This window comes from Dermochelys coriacea, chromosome 2 (assembly GCF_009764565.3).
Source record: "Dermochelys coriacea isolate rDerCor1 chromosome 2, rDerCor1.pri.v4, whole genome shotgun sequence".
Lineage (NCBI taxonomy): Eukaryota > Metazoa > Chordata > Testudines > Dermochelyidae > Dermochelys > Dermochelys coriacea.
In genome coordinates, this window is record NC_050069.1 from 186,800,447 (window position 1) to 186,817,496 (window position 17,050).

The following is a 17,050-nucleotide window of genomic DNA, read 5'->3' on the forward strand; positions in this document are numbered from 1 at the left end:
CAGGGGCGGGGAAGGGAGAAAGCCACTCTAAAAAATATTCCAAGCTCCAGTTATTTGTAATTACGTTCCAGAAATAAAATAAATTCTTTTGGTTCTTTTCTGACCATCTCCTGTAAGGCGCCTCCCTTCTACTCTACTTTCTTCTCATCCTCCCCAGCATGACTGGATAAATTCAGATATGTACAGTAGCAGTAAAAATTAGGTAAACTGTACATTTTTAAAATCATCCTTACCCGTGCTAAAAGTGTAAAACCTGCATCCGTCAGGTGGGAACATCTTGCAACTTCCAAAATCCTGAAAAAATAATTGTTTTCAACATAAAAATATTACTGATACAGTAATGAAAAGCAATTATTTCTTTTTATTTCAATATATTGTAAATATATTGTAACATAAAACTGATTTAGAACCAAAGTCATAAGTCCATTTTCATAGTATTTCGCAATTTTAAAAAAGGCAGGACTAATTTTTGATTCAGCTAATCAGAAAGATGTTCAGGCTACATAGCAGAATTAAATTATGTACAATTAAGAATTATACCTATGGACATTTATAAAGAAAAAAAATTACAGTGAATTCTTGTACTTCTAAGGCTATGTATATACTTATTGTAAATCTCAAGACTGTATTTTGAAAGATACCATTTTCACTGCATATATTATTCCCGATACACAAAGAAATAAATGCATTAGACAGAAGTTGAGTTTGTATGTTGTGGAAGAGTACAGAAAAAGTATAGGGAGGAATTTAGAAAAGTGCAGGTCAAGCCTTCACAATGTGCCTCCTATGTTCTATTTATTGTCAAGTTCTTACATTAGGCATTTTGGCTTCAGGTATCAGAAAGCAAGGAGACAAATAACTGTCAAAACCAAAATGTAAAGCCAGACCTACCTGTTTCAATCTTCCAGAAACAGATATAGAAATATATTGGGGAAAAAACTCATTACCTGAGAAGCAGTCCCTTAGGAGAGGTGTGAGTGAAGTAAGATAAGAGAAAAAAGGAAACTATGACAAACAATACCAGTACGTATGGTTTTCATTGTAGTACTTCTGCTCTTCCCTTGTTCAAGTTTACACTAAGCAGATGGTAGTGAGTAATGAGACTAACAAGGAGAGAATGTCACAGAGTAACCACGTGCACAAACTCTCCCATTCAACACAACAGCCATTTCCTTTATGTTTGACACACAAATTCATAAAGGAGAGAGAAAGGAAACAGACTAAGAGACTGCTGATTTAGATTTCTCAGTATAAACTAGCATACGTATCAAAGCTTAGAGGTAGGCTATCAAAATGTGCCTTTCTACCATAATGCATTACACATCTAGTTTTCAAAGTGCTAACATAAAGCACTATTCAGAAATGCCTCAAAATCTCATCTCCCTCCCAGAAGGGTCACTGAGTAAATACTCTCTTAGTACAGGAACCCTCCTTTGTCAATAGGGCTATATTGAATATCCATATGACCTTCATAGGCTTCTCAGACCCACATTCTTCTTCAAGTGATGGTCCTTATATAGATTCCAAACATGGGTGCGCAGTTTTTGTAGTAGTTTGCGTTGACCTGCACATCAGTGTGGGTCATCCACATGCTCGCATCTGAGGCCATGAGGGTTGACACTGCTCCAGTTCCCTCTTATTGTCGCATGGCCAGAGTCAGAATCCCTGTTCCTCATTTCTGCTCAGAATGAGAGAAGTGAGAGAACTTTGCCTTCATAGGTTTCTAATGGAGGAGCTTATATACGCAAATGCGCAGTCAGATCCAGACTGGCAGATCTGCCAGAATGACTCACATCACCACCAATGAGTGCCCCTCCATCTTCGTCCAATGCGCCAAACCCAGGGGTACCGCCGCACCAGCCCACTGTGAGTGTAAGAAACACGGACATGGGAATAAAGTTGGCTCCCCAACAGGGACTGCCCCAACCACAGTGTTGCCTTCCTGAGCCATGCTAAGTCGGGTGAGAAGTCATGCACCGACCCAACTGCTCCAGCTCCCAAGAAACCCCAGACGGAGCATAAATTGAAGTACCGATGCGATCCGCTGGTGTCGCCTCCGGCCCCCGGTCACTGGTCCGGCACCCTCATCACTTCTGGCACCATTGAGGATGCCAGCCCCCTCCAGGCCACCACGCATGGGTCCCTGCGTACCTGGACACCTGGAACCACTGATGCCTACTGCGGAGCTGTTGCTCCCATACGTTCCCAGGTTCCCCGCTACTGTCTGGTCCTCCAGCCACCACCGAGCTCCCTTCTCTGGTGGATGAACCCCTCCTTCTTTTCCCGGCACGATGCATATCTTCCATCCACCTTGCACCAGTGGCTCTGCCCCTATTGGACCTGTCCTCCAACTCAGAGGACTTTTCAGAGCTGGATTCCCTCATTCTCACCTGCACATATCCCAGGCACCGACCATCCTATCTACTGGTGTATGACCTTACTTGCAACCCATGGCTCCACTATCCCTGGTGCCTGCTGATGCCTGGCAACCTGGACACTTGGCCTCAATGGCCTTCTTGGGACTGTTTCCAGGACCATGGACTATCACTGGTAGCCTCTTACCAATCTTCCCCGGCCACACACCAGGCCTTTCTCGGTTGACAACAAACCAGAGAACGCTACAGTACAGCCAGTACTATCAGTACCACTGGTCCCCATTGTAGCCTCGTTGTCACCTCGTTGTCACTAATTCTGCCTTCCCTCTCCCCGCTGGATGACCATAAACAATACCACAACCTGCTTCAGCAGCTCTTGGCCTCCTAGTGGAGGAAGATCAGGACACATTAAACCAGGTCCAGAATATCCTGAAACTGCCGAGACCCTCCCGCACTGCCCTCCACATCCATGAAGCCATGCTGCAGCCAGCACAGTTGGTCTGGCATACCCTGGTATACACCCTACTCCTTTAAGCAGCAGAGTGATGCTACTTCGTCCCATCAAAAGGAACAGACTTCCTTTTCACTCCCCCACCCCCAACTCACTGGCGGTTCACATGGCAATGGAATGCACTCGTCAACAACACCTGAAGTCCACCCTTACACACACAAACCAAACCCCAGACAGAGCGGCAAAGAAGCTGGACCAGTTCTGCATCACCAATTACGAGGCCATGTTGGCAAAGTACAACTTTCTCATGTACTCCAAACTTCCGTAGTTTCAGGGTTTTCTTCTGCCAGACAAACAACATGAGTTCCAGACACTATTTGATGAGGGCAAACTGGTTACTAAGGTGAGCCTCCAGGCAGTGGTTGATGCTGCTGACTTCACCTCACATTCCCTGGTGACCGGAGTTAAACTCCGACGTGAATCCCTGCTCCAATTGTCCAGACCTCTCTTGAGGACCTCCCCTTCGATAACCAGAAACTTTTTAGTGACAGGACAGAAGAGTCCCTGCACTCATTCAAAGGCTCTCACACAACTCTGCAGTCACTTGGCATTTACACCCCAGCCTCTTCCCTCTCTACTTCCAAAGACAAAAAGAGCTATCATGACATCAGCAGCATGCTCAATAGCCCCTGCCACTACAACCTCTACTCCCTCAACCCTCCAGCTATGTCAGTCTAAGCAACAATTCTGACACTCTCACCAAGATCTGTAAATGTCTCCCTACCCCTCCATCTTGCCCTCTTTCCCCACAATTGGGGCAAGATCACCACAGACCACTGGGTACTGGACATCATTCACCAGGGGTACTCTATAGAATTCCTCTTTCCCCTCACTCCCGCTAGCTGTGGCGATCTTCTCTGAGAGGAAGCAGATGCCCTTCTCATTGGAAGTTTCTCCACTTTATGGTTGGTCACTCCCACTATCAGTTCCATGACCTTCCCTTCGGTATCGCTACCAACCCACATGTATTCACAAAAGTCTTCACCATTGTCACAGCCCACATGCTATGCCTCCGCCACTCCGGGTTTCCCTGCCTAAACGACTGGCTCCTACTGGCAACGTCAGGCAACCACCTCCTCTGAGCTATCCAGATTCTTTGTGATATCCTTGCCAATCTGGGCATTTGTATCAATGAGGAGAAGTCCATCCTTGTTCCTACCCAATGGATCACATTTATTGGGGCATGCCTGGACACTCTGATGGGCCAGGCTTCCCTCCTGGCAGATCGGTTTACCATCTTTACTTATCTCATCACTTTACGCCACAAACCACACACCTGCATCCACGAATGCCTCTCTCTTCTCGATCACATGGCAGCCTGCAACTCTATAATTCCCTATGCCCACCTCCATATGCACTGCCTTAAACTATAGATCAGATCAATCTATAAACTGCAGACAGACCCCTTGGACAAGTCCGTCCCTCTCCTCTGCTTCATCCTGACCTCCCTCGCCCAAGGTACTGATAGGCACCCTGTTACACCTCCCGCCTCCTGCATCACTCTAACTATGGACACCCCTTACAGGTTGGGGCGCCCACCTGGATGCTCATATGGCCCAGGGCCTCTGGACACCAAGAGTGGCCAGGATGTATATCAACATCCTGGTTTTGCGAGCTGTCCATTTTGCCTGTCAGGCATTCCTTCCCCTTATACAATCACATCACATTCAACTGCTATCCAACAACATGGTGGCAATTTTATATATCAACAAGCAAGGTAGTGCCAGATTGCCCCCTCTGTGTGTGGAGGCCATCCAACTCTGGAACTGATGTATCAGATACAATGTCACGATACAGGACATGTACCTTCCAGGCGCCAACAATTCCCTCACGGACATGCTCAGCAGGTCATGCTCAGCGGGTCCTTCTATGCTAACCACGAGTGGGAACTAAACTACACTATGCTCAGAATTCCACTGCTGGGGCACCTGGCACCGGGACCTGTTCATGACCAACAAGAACCAAAACCTCCCCCTCTTTTGTTCCAGAGCAACACTTGGGATAGACTCACAGGGCAATGACTTACTCCTGCCCCCCAATGAAGTCCATTATGCCTTTCTACCCATTTCCCTCTTGCACAATATTCGATGGGATCAAGCAGCATTCATACGGATAGTCCTCTTTTGGCCTTGCCAATATTGGTTCATGGACCTCCTCCACCTCTCTGCTCATCACCGGATCCACTTCTGCCCTCACCCAGATCTCCTCACACAGGCGCTAGGCCGACTCTGACATCGCAACCTGAGCCTGGTCCGTCCCACGGAATTTGGACGGAGCTCGCAAGCAAACAGAGCATGCTCAACCCCAGTGCATGACATTCTCAAGCACAGCAGGAAGCCATCCATCAGGGTCTGCTATCAGGCACTCTGACAACATCAGCCACTAGACTCCATCTCCCTTCCTATCCTCCTGGACTACCTTCTCCAACTTGAGATGTCGGGCCTATTTGGCTTCCAATACCCACCCTCCATTGCCTCTGCTACGGCCTACTTTGCTTACCGGTAAGAGGGATACTGGAGCAGCAGCGACCCACATGGCTTCTTATAGCCTTGGATGTGAGCTTGCGGACGATGTGCTTGTGGGTTAATGGACACTACTAAAAAAACTGTTCTGGCTCCAGCACAGAGCACACACACACACCCACGTCTGGAATCCAAATAGGGACCACACATCTCAAAGGAAGCTCCAGTTACAGTAAATAATCTCCTCTTCTGTAGTTTTGAGCAGCTCATCATAGGTGATTAGCAATCCTTAATGAAAGCCTGGATAGAGCAAACACATAACTGGTGCCAAAATTATTTAGAATGTCAAGCATAAGGGGAAACATGTTTTAGGATCACCCAGGTGTTATCCCTTTCTTTGTTTGCATACCACTAATCTTTTTTCAATTCTAATTATGTGTGTTACCTCTGCCTCTCACCAACCCTGCAAACCTCTTCTCTAATGCTCCATAACAAAAACATGCATAGTGATGGGATATGCTTTAAAAAGAAAGAGCAATCACGCAACTTACTTGCTACACATCTGGTTGAAAAGCACTGAACACTGGTGCACGGGCAGCAGTGGGTGAGAAAAGAAAAGAATGGCAATTCCACCTTCAGATTTGTTGTCCCTGGATCTAATGACAGGGTGCGGAGAGGTGAGCTAAACAGCTGTCCTACTGTGTCATTCAGCTAGGGAGCCATGATGCAGATTAGGTTGGGCAATAATACTGGGGCACACTGATCACAGACATTGCACTGATAAGCATGAGGGTGAGTGAGGTTCTGGTGTTGGTCTGTTTTGCTGATTGCACCAGATTTGATGCGGCTGTCTAGTGAAATTCTTTCTAGGCAGTGGCTGACATTTTCTCTGTTTATTTCTTTAAATTGTGACTAGTTTTGGAGGGGGATGCAGGTGAGTGACCATCTTAACTGGCAATGGTGTGTGAAGATACATATATACTGGAGCTGAGTTATGGTGCACTTTGGTGAAGATCTGAGGAAACTGTTTTTAGGAAACTACAATTACAGTTAATTAATTTTCTCTTTCTTCCAAGGCAAGCATCCTGAGAATAGTCATACTCTTTGGAGACTACAGAGGTAAAGTGAGGTATCTCTGCTAAGGAAACCGAAGAAGAAAAACCAGGACAGACAGAACAGTGAGAGATTCCAAGCTATGTAAGACAAACCAGAGGGAGGAAAGTTGTAACTCAACTTGGAAATAGATCTTATAGATCTTATAGATTTTAATTCATTCATGACACCTTGTCTAATAGCACTGCATAGGGAGCAGCCATGACTGCCTTGTAAGAGTAGAGCTATCACTGAAGGCTGCCTAATGTCACGTGTGTGTCAGAATGCATTTATGATTAATACAATAAGTTTAAGGTTTAAGTAGTTGTGTTTCAAAGTGCTAACCATAAAGAACTACTCAGAAATGCCTCAGAATCTCATCTCCTTCACAAGTCTACCCAGTGTAGGGTCACTGAGTAAATACTCTCTGTAATACAGGAACCCTCTTCTCTCAAAAGGGTTATATTGAACATCCATGAGCAATCCTTTATAGGCTTGTTAAGTCCATGTTCTGTGATCTTGAGCAGATCATCATAGGTGGTTAACAACCGTTAATGAAAGGTCTAAGTGTGTGAGAGAGAGCACTATATGGCTACACCTGCCATTGTCATATGCAGCTGAACAGGAAACACAACCTATTCCCCCCTTTTCAGCTAAAGTATAGTAGATCATTGAATGTTGATTTTACTCTATTAAGTACATAGGATATTTTCTACTAGAAGTATTGCAGAGTTGGTAATACTTGAACTGTTTTCTTCCCTTTCTCCTCAAGAGAGGGTGCATACATTGCCAAAGCACCTTTCAGATTCATTGGATTCCTTACTCTTTCCTAAAGTAGAAAGAGAAATAGATGCTAAGAGCGTGAATAAGAAGCAAGGCACTGGCAATCATGATCTGAGTTTAATCACCATAGTACATTTTTGTTCCCAGCCTCTTGAGGTGGTCCCAGCAACTAGATTAATTGCAAACAGAGAGAGGAGTTGGAATGAGCTGAGATCCAGGACATCTTGGCACACAGGCATCAAGGGGATTTAATGTGCCTCCCCACCAAGATATATGCCTCTATCTCTGCTTTCAAGATGCTTCAATGCCTCAGTCTCTGAACTGGAGTTAAACATCACCAGGTCCCTTCAGCTCATCATAGCTCTGCTTTGATGTACCAGTCTTATATGCAGTCACACTCAACTCTGCTCTCCTTGAGAATTTCTTCATCAAACTTTACAAACCAAACTAATTTCAGACATCTGGGGAACCCTGAAGGAGACTGTAGCGGGGTGGCCACCTGCTCCTGCTTGGAAGGGCCTAAAACAGCCCTGGGAGAGGGCTGGGGCAGGGGAAAAGCTGGGCTGATTGGCAGAGCAGCCGTAGCTGGGGGCCACGCCCCAAACGGACCCAGCGAGCTTATAAAAGCCAGGAGCAGAGGAACTCCCTCTCTAGCCCTGAGAGGGAGGGACTTGGCTGCAGAAATCTGAATAGAGGACCTAGTTTGGAGCAGGGCTGGGGAAAGGCCAAGGGAGCCGGGGAGCTCTGGCCTAGGAAAGCCCCAGGCTGCAGGCCTGGGAAGGCCTATTAGGTACGGGAGTTGCAGGGGCAGCCACAGGTAGGCAGAAGCAGCAGGATGACCAGCAGGAGGTGCCGCCAGTGAGTCTGAGCCCAGTTACAGAGACCAAAGCACTTGTCAGAGGATCTGATGGCTCAAAGTGATAACCTACAGCAGATCCCACACCTCATGCAAGTCATGACCATCCCTCAGGCAGTACAAAGACCAGACATGTTCACTGTTGGCAGGTATTTATCTGTTGAGGCATTTCTGGAAGCCAGTGTGGAGTTTCTCCATTCCTGTTAAGCCAACTTGAACTGAAGGGAAAAAACCCACTAACAATAACCTGAACTGTCACCTTGGATAAGCCAACTCAAACAAAGGAAGACTAGGGAAGGGTCACATCAGCAAACGAGCTGAACTTAGACAAATACCAACATTTTCTTTAAAAGAAAATAGGGAAAAAATACAAAAAAATTTAATATCAGCACTTAGCTGAGGGAAGAGAGGTGAAAAGGGATATCTAACCAGGTAAGCACTAAATATAGAGCAGCTGCTAAATGGAGCTCTGAACCATTATGTGGAAAGAAAGGAAACTGGCTAGAAGTTATTGGCCACTGGATTGGGCAGGAAGTCATGTGGCACCAGCTGGTAAGGTGGAGCTTTGAACTTCCAACATCTGATCTGTCTTGTGCCAGAGACAAGAACCACACAGTGGGGAGACGGGAGCACTAACAAATAGTAATACTGCAGAAAGCCTGAGAACAGCATGCAGAGTTGTAAGACTGATCTCTGGATAGCAAATATTCATATAAGGCCTGCCCCTAAATTGGCCAGTGAGTAGATCAGCTGATCCAATTTTGGGAAGGGAGTTAGAGAGTTTCTGCAGGTTTTCTAGTTCTTCAAAAGATGTCATTTAGGAGGTACAAAGAAGAAGGGAGTTGTATCTCCAGTTGATTCCTCAACATGAAAATTTTAATACAGTACAATTTTAGTACATAGTCTTGAAGCTCAGTCTATGGCAATTTGCATTATCCTTACTTTGGATGAGAGAAGGATCTATGGGGATCATTTTGTCAGATTCATTTTCCTTGCTAATATCTTGTTACTGTATGAGAAATGGCCGAAGCCTGTCCCCTTGTGACAGTGAGGGAGACTAACAAGCTACAGGATAGTAAATCAGGCTTGCTTAGCTAGCAGTACATTTTATGGTGCCCCGCATTAGATGCTTCCTTACATTTTTCTTGAGAGATTTCTCATGAGAGTTGTCTTTCCCTTGAAAGGAGGAGTGTGGGACTGATAGGTATTTTAAGCCTCTTTGCCTTAGAAAGTGAGCCAGGAATGATTTCAAAGTACCTATATTTTTCTGACATCAGAGAGAGAGACTCAGATTTGTCCTAACTAGTGGCAATGGATTTAGCCTTCTAAGGAGTGTGACAAACCAGTTTGAAAAGACTCTTGTGACTGAAGCAAGAGCATGCATAAGCACTCATAGCTATTTGCATAAGCAGTCAAGTTTGGATCAGATACAGACATTGACTTGAGGAGAGTCTTTCTAAATTAAACAAAAGCTTTTTTTCCCCACCAATCAGGTTAAAAATGAACATGGCAGAATGTGCATGGTAATTACATACAATACTGGCATCCAAATATAGTTTGTCAGAATTCTTTTTGATACAAAGTTTACTGATATATATATTTTCCTTAATGGTCCATAATTAAAGTTTAATTGGTCAGCATCCCTAAGAACTGTTATAACTCTTGAATCTGTTTCTGTCATAATTAAGGTTTTAACTTCATCTTAAGAAGCTTAATATTTTTGTATTAAAAAAATCGACCTTAAAAGGAAAATGTCTTATACTTTTAATTAGAATTGCCCCATAACAGAAATCTTCTTCATGACTAGGGTGGAGGCAGATATCCATTTCTGCATTAAACAGATTCTTCAAAATATTGAGAAATGAGGATTAACTGTGCAGTGTTATCATACACTGTCAAATAGCTATATTTCACTCCTGAGATGGCTGCATTTTAGTGGTTGGTGAAATAAAATCTGTGTAGGAACTGCCCATAATTGCAGCACCTAACATGCACAGAGAGGTTTGTGGCTTGAGATCACTCTTGATACTTTAAGAAAAGTAGGGTACCCAAGAAAAGGAAACTATAGTGAATACTTATCCTTTAGAGAAAGCTTCCTTAGTATTAAGAGTTAAATGAAATTATTTTGGTTCATATAGCGGGCAAAGTACAGCTAATACCACTATAATATAAAAAGTTAACAGCAAATTTATATTATTTCTGAATTGGCAGATAATTTACTTATAGTAATAATATTATGAAGATAAATTCAGATATACTGAACCAGATTATTTTCCTTGTTCCAGACCCTCTGTGCTGCTCTGGTGGTGTAAAGGGGCCAAAAGCAAAAACATCTCTAGAGCTGAGCATTGCCCCATTGTGGGAGAATCACCAGCTCGTTATTATAGCAGGCACGGCCAACACCTGTGCCATTCTCACTGCAACCCTCAGCATAAGGGCATTACAATCTGAAGGAGGGAGAGGTGTAGCCCAAGTGCTACTATACTGTAGCTATTCTTGGCTGGCATATTGGACCTAAAGGCTCTTCTAAGTACACTAGTGCCGGGAAAGAACAAGACAGAGGATCAGAGAGTTGCAACTAGCTTCATTTTGAGTGACCCCACCTCAGCTGTGCCCATCAGATATTGGGCGTAGATGACAGTTTAGCCCATTGTGCATTTAAGTCTAACAATGCTGGGCAGCATAGCATACTAATGGCAAAACACTCCTAAAATGTCACCTTTATGTAGTTCTAGTTAAGTATTTCAGGTATGATTTACAGTACTATTTGTAAGGAAAAAGAAGAAGATACCGAGCCATAAAATGTAGTATCTATTGGACAGATCCTCAGCTCATGGAAATTGTCATATGACAATTCACAGCAGCTGAGGATCCTTTGTATGTATCTATGAAGTAATATAGAGTCAGTTAGTAACTGTGACTTACATTCTTTTTCCTCTTTTCACATGATACGCAGGGGTTGGGTTTTTGCCCTGATGCTGAACACCCTTAACTCCAATGGAAATCAATAGAAGTTGAAGGTGCTCAGAATTTCATAGGAGAAACTTAATCTCCCAGGATCAGGCCAATGATGAATACAAAAACTGTGACATACTCACTTCAATCTCGGACAGTTTAGACCAAGTGCTGTGAGAGAAGCATCTGTAAGGTTGCTACAACCAGAAACACACAGTGACTGAAGTCTGTGGCATCCTCTACAAATTTTTACAATGCCTTCATCTGAAATTTGCTGCAACAAATAAAAAAGGTTGAAGTTTATCCTGCTATCAAGTAATTTGTCTAGGAATAAAAATAGAGCCATGCAATATGACATCAGATCAACAGTGTGCAACCATGAAAAGTTGTCTATTTTCATCCACAAAACATCAGCAGGAAATCACACACCAGGAAAGAACACACACTGCTTCTTTGAGACAACCACCACATAGGATTCCTGCTCACCCACATCTTTTTGTAGATTTGAGATTCTGTTCTAAGGCAGTGTGAAGCTGGGTTTTCTCCCATCCTTGGCATGGTTTTCATGTGGTAAATATTTTAATTTACAATCACATGCAGTTTGTATTTTTAGGAGAGCTTTTCCTTCCCACAAATTTAGGGATTAACTAAGAAATGTCTAGAGGGAGTTGAGGCACTGGCAGTTAGAATGAAAGATGAGGGAGGGGCTCATACCCAATGCCACAGACTGCCAAAAACTAAGAGCGATTACCACCTGTCTTGCACTGGGGATGCAAAACCCAAAAGTGGGAATCCTATTGTATGGTATCTTCAAAGAAACAGAATTACAGGTCAGCAGCTATTCCTTATCCCCATTTTACAGAAGGTATGTTGAAATACAGATTTGCCCCAAATTACCCAGGAAGCCTGCAGCAGACCCAGGAAAAGAACCTAGACCTCTCATTTCCCTGTCCTTTGAGTTAATCTTTCATTATAGTGTTCTGGTTTAGCCACTCTGATAGCGAGAACTAACTTATGTTCTGAATTGCCTGCTGTTGAATTTGCATGTTCATTTTCTGAAACAGGCATAATTGAAAACAGCTCCTCAATACTAGAGGCACACATGATATGAACAGTCTTCTAGGACACAATGAAGGATTATAATATTTAGAAACGATTAACTTTGTCAGTTCTTCTGGATCCTCCTTTCTGAAAGAAGTGTTTTTCCTACTTTGGTAACTTAACGTCTTCCAAATAAATTATCCTTTGTGTTAATACAAGCTCATTCCTCTTTTGACTGTCATTCCATGTGATGAAAACAGTGATTTCTCCTGCCTTTTGAGATGACTGTGTTTATTGCTTTTATGAGCCAATCGTCTAGATATGTTTGTATGACCTTATTTCTGAAGCTAACCACTACCACAAGCATTACTTTTGGTAGCAAAAAAACCCCCAAAACCAAAAATACCCCAAAAAACAGTCTTGGAACTTAGCACAGCCTAGAAAGATATGCATAGGTAATATACTATATTTTCCCATCTGAAAACCTGAAGCAGTTTTCATGATTCTAGAATACTAGCAGATTAAAAAACAGGTACACCTCATAGCTACACCTGATGTAAATCCTCCTGGATCCATAGACAGGAGAATAGATTTTAGAGTTTCCATCTTGAATTATTTTAATTTGATAGACATATTGAACCATTTTAGACTTAATATGGGTCCTGTACTTTCTGGCATTGTAGCAAGAGCGTATATCTTAAATTCTTGACTGAATGGCTCCTACTGTTTTACTTGGCGCCAACTATCTAGAATTTTTCTTATTTTTGTCTTTGAAAATGATATTATTGTGACAGTAGTAAGCAGATAATTGAACTTGACTCGGTGACCACTGGAGAAAGATGGAATTCTACATTAATTTGTAAACCAAACCCCCTCTCTCTGAAATTATCCAAGATTTCACAGCACCTAGATCCTTTTCATGAAAGAGCACAATTAAATCCACAGTGCTCATAAAGATGTTTGCAATCCACAGATCATATAAATTCTGAATACAATACCTCTTGAATATGAGGTATAATAATAATCTCCATGGGCAATGCCAGTTCACTTTATTACCAAGTCAATGCCATGCTAACTTCGAAAAACCACAAAAATGAACGTGCAAATCTTATTAGGGATGGATCGCACTTCTGAGTTTAGCAAGCTCCATAGTGCTAACCTGTGAACCATGTAAGTAACAGGCTGCACCAGTACCTCCGAGAACATGCTTCATAGCAGTAAGCTATTGAGCCAGATTCTTCAAAGCCGTGCAAAACCACCAGTCCAATATGCCCCAAAACTGACAACCAGCTTACGGAGAATTACCCTACTGTAAAGGTAATCTTCCAGTGACAGAATCAATGTAGGGGCTCTTATACAACTCATACTTTCAAGTACTAATACAGCAGAGAAGATGAGCAGGCATGGAATGTCATGCACTACACTGGATCTTCAGCAGCATTTTGGGGCCCCCTGTGGCTGTTGTAATCTAGTGTAAATTAGCACATAATTCAGACTAGTCCAGTTGTCGCCAACCAGTCGATCACGATCAACTGGTCGATCCTGGAGACTCTCCCAGTCAATCACGATCTCCGGCCACTAAAAGTCCAGCGGTGCAGCGGAGCTGTCGCTACGGCAGGCTCCCTGCCTGCCCCAGCCCCACGCCGCTCCCAGAAGCAACCAGCACGCCCCTGCGGCCCCGGGGGAGAGAGGGGACAGGGGAATCCGAGTGCTGCTCCTGCCTGCAAGCACCATCCCCGCAGCTCCCATTAGCTGGGAAGGGGGAACTATGAGCAATGGGAGCTGTGGGGATGGTGCCTGCAGAGAGGGGCAGCATGCAGAGCCATGTACCCCTTCCTGCACCCAAACTCCTTCCCAGAGCTTGCACGCCTCACCCCCTCCTGCACACCAACCCCCTGCCCCAGGCTCAGTCTGGAGCCCCCTCCCACATGCCGAACCCCTTGACCTCAGGGCAGAGCCCACACCCCCTCCCGAACCCCAACCCCTTGCCCCAGCCCGGTGAAAGTGAGTGAGGGTGGAGGGAGAGTGAGTGACGGAGAGGGGAAGGATGGAGTGAGTGGGGCAAGGCCTCAGGGAAGGGGCGCGGTAGATCCTGGGTTGCACTTAAATTCAAAAAGTGATCTTGTGAGTAGAAAAATTGGAGACCACTAAGCTAGTATAACAGTTGCAGAGGGACCAGCCTGCACAGAGCTACATCAAGACCAGGTAAGGCCCCCAAACTGGTGCTCCATGTAAGCTAGCCACATCCCAGGATCTGGCCCATTGTTTTGTGAAGCTTCTTAATTCCTTGAATCAGAATATTTGTCTTACTGAGGTTTACAATCTCTGCAGATGTATTATGCTACTTGAACTAAAGATATTTGATTTATGAAGCTTAGAAACTATGCCATGAAGCTTCTAAACACTTGTGGTGAATGCATATTCCTTCAATCAAACTTAGTTTTATAGATTTTATTTATTCTGGTTTTGAATGCAAAGCTTTTAAGTTCTTTGAAGCGTACCTCTTGGATTAGAAAGGTTATCACAACTCTTCAAGCAGCAATTGAAGAATTTCTATGTTCTGCAGAACTCCAGAAGTTCAAATAGTCAAATTAGCCACCCAATCTTAAAAAAATAGTCCTATGCAATAAATCTTACAGAGGACAAAAAATCAATTATGAGGGTCCCATTTTAGAAGCCAGATTGCCAAAGAATACTGAATTATTTTTGAGTTTGAATTCAGATCCCATATAGGCTGAAGAAATAGTGGAACGGTGATATCACAAAAGTTTAGCACTGAATATTTAGCAGCTGAACAATTGAGAGGGACAGATTCTTAGTCAGACTTCTTGGGTTTTGTTGTAGTAACATCTACTTATGTGACTAACATTTTAGATGCAAAAAGAAAAGCAGTACTTGTGGCACCTTAGAGACTAACAAATTTATTTATGTTATTTGGTGGAAATGCATCCGATGAAGTGAGCTGTAGCTCACAAAAGCTTATGCTCTAATAAATTTGTTAGTCTCTAAGGTGCCACAAGTACTGCTTTTCTTTTTGCGATTACAGACTAACACGGCTTCTACTCTGAAACCTGTCATTTTAGATGCAGAAAGACTGTTAAAAGCTTCTATACCCTTGTCCCTTCAGTTAAGATGTTAGAGTTCACAATAAACATACATGAGACCTCCCAGAGATCCTGCAGCAAAATCAGATTCAAACAGAAGAACTTGAAAAAAAAAAATTCAGCTCTTCTTTATCTGGCAAATAAAAAAGGAGAAAAGCTCCATTTCCAACCTGGACCTTTAAAGAAAATAAGCATGCAAAACTTCAAGAAGAAATGGATAAGTTTTTTTTGCTGTTTTTTAAGAAAGTTAGAGATTGAAAGAAGTAAGGATTGTAATGGAAATTGCCTCACCGTCACACCCTAGACATTCATCTCATGGAAGGCACAAGCTCTGCATTCACAAAGTTTTTAACTACTGCAAGACTTCTAATATAGCTTGTAATGTTTGCAGTGTTCTAAGATATTTAAGACTTTAGCATCTAATAAGTCCACAATTTCCCATCAAACCTTAATACAAATGGTCCCATGCTGGAGTACTCATTGAGGAATAATGAATAAAACAGATTTGAAGGTTTCAGACCAAGTAGTTTTTGTGATATGCTCTTGCAATAAACAGAAAACTTTTTCAAAAGTAAAAAACTACAATTTTTCATAGTTCTGTAACCAAAGAATGGATGGGCCAAATTCACCTCCCATTTCTCTCTCTCTCTTTTTTTTTTTTAATTCTCTTCTCTGAAAGTAACCATTAGAAATTTTAGGCAAAAAGGAGACTTCCCCCATCTTACAGAGTTAGATTGGAGTAAATCAGGCTTATAAAACGACACCATAAAACAAATATATTTTCAGTGCAGTGTGGGATGCACTGAATTAGATAAACAGCAGCAATTTCCATTCATAGGTAGATGAACAACTAAATCCCTCCATATTATGTTGAGAATGTATGCTTTTCTCTCCTGCTATCAAGGACTATCCTGGCATAATCTAGCCGCTGTAATACTACTAGACATTTTTTTAAACTATCCAGCACGCAAGAATGTGTTTAGCACCTCATAGACATGGTCTCTGCCCAAAGAACTTACAATTAAAAATGGACCACAGATGACAGACTTTGGGGCTTGGGGCCTGGGAGAACAGGGATAACATAACATCAGTAAGACTGCATGGTTATTTTGATTGTATACAGTCCATGGTAGTTGACTGATTCCAGTTACTAGTTAAAAGCTAAAGCTATCCTCAGCTAAAAATAATGGAAAGCCAAAAGTTCCAAATCTTAATTCAGCTGTGGAAATATTCAGCTGGTTTATGGCCTCCAGGCAGCACAGGCCATGTTCCACTCAGCTATTTTATCAACATTGTGACTGAAATATTCTGTGACTTGCAGAAACGTGCTGTCCCAACTATTCAAAAGCATAAGACTTGAATTCATCAATGTCTGAAAAACGCTTTGAGATCCTTAGATAAAAGGTGCTATAAAAGTAGAATGGACTCTTTCAAAGCTTAAAATACATACTGTGCATGACTGCAAATTCAGGATTACAAGTTCACGACAGTGATTTTGAACGTGTTTCAGTGCTTCATCTTCCAGCTGTATTAATGAAAAAAAATAGCAAGGAAGGCATTAAAAGTAGCACTACAAATGTACACACCTTATCATGTTAAAAACAAAATCATCATCTAAATTCAGGGAGGTTTTCAAAATACCAAAATATTAAGTGTACTCCTAAAGGATTATCTTGACACGCAAGCAGTTATGTACCTGTGTGCAACCTCTAAGAAACAGTGCTTTTAGTCCACTGCACCCTTTCACCAGTGCTTCAATACCATCCTTCGTAATCTGATCACACCAGGAAAGATTCAAATGTTCCAGATTTCTGCAACCCTCACTGGGAGAATTTAAAAAAATGCATAAAGTTAAATCCAACCTTAGAATG

At 42.8% G+C, this 17,050-nt stretch overlaps 1 protein-coding gene across 23 annotated transcripts in view; it reads right to left on the reverse strand.

Moving 5' to 3' along the window:
- Positions 1-17,050, reverse strand: part of FBXL2 (F-box and leucine rich repeat protein 2) — a 463,505-nt gene that overhangs the window by 359,568 nt on the left and 86,887 nt on the right. For all 23 annotated transcript variants that reach the window (XR_006279231.1, XR_006279233.1, XR_006279232.1 and 20 more), the window contains 4 exons: positions 16,876-17,002; positions 16,630-16,704; positions 11,178-11,308; positions 234-294 (listed from right to left, as the gene is read on the reverse strand). Coding sequence is in view for 15 of the 23 variants with exons in the window: in XM_038392201.2 (XP_038248129.1) it covers positions 234-294; positions 11,178-11,308; positions 16,630-16,704; positions 16,876-17,002 (394 nt within the window). In the remaining 8 variants the exon portion in view is untranslated. The remainder of the gene's footprint in view (positions 1-233; positions 295-11,177; positions 11,309-16,629; positions 16,705-16,875; positions 17,003-17,050) is intronic.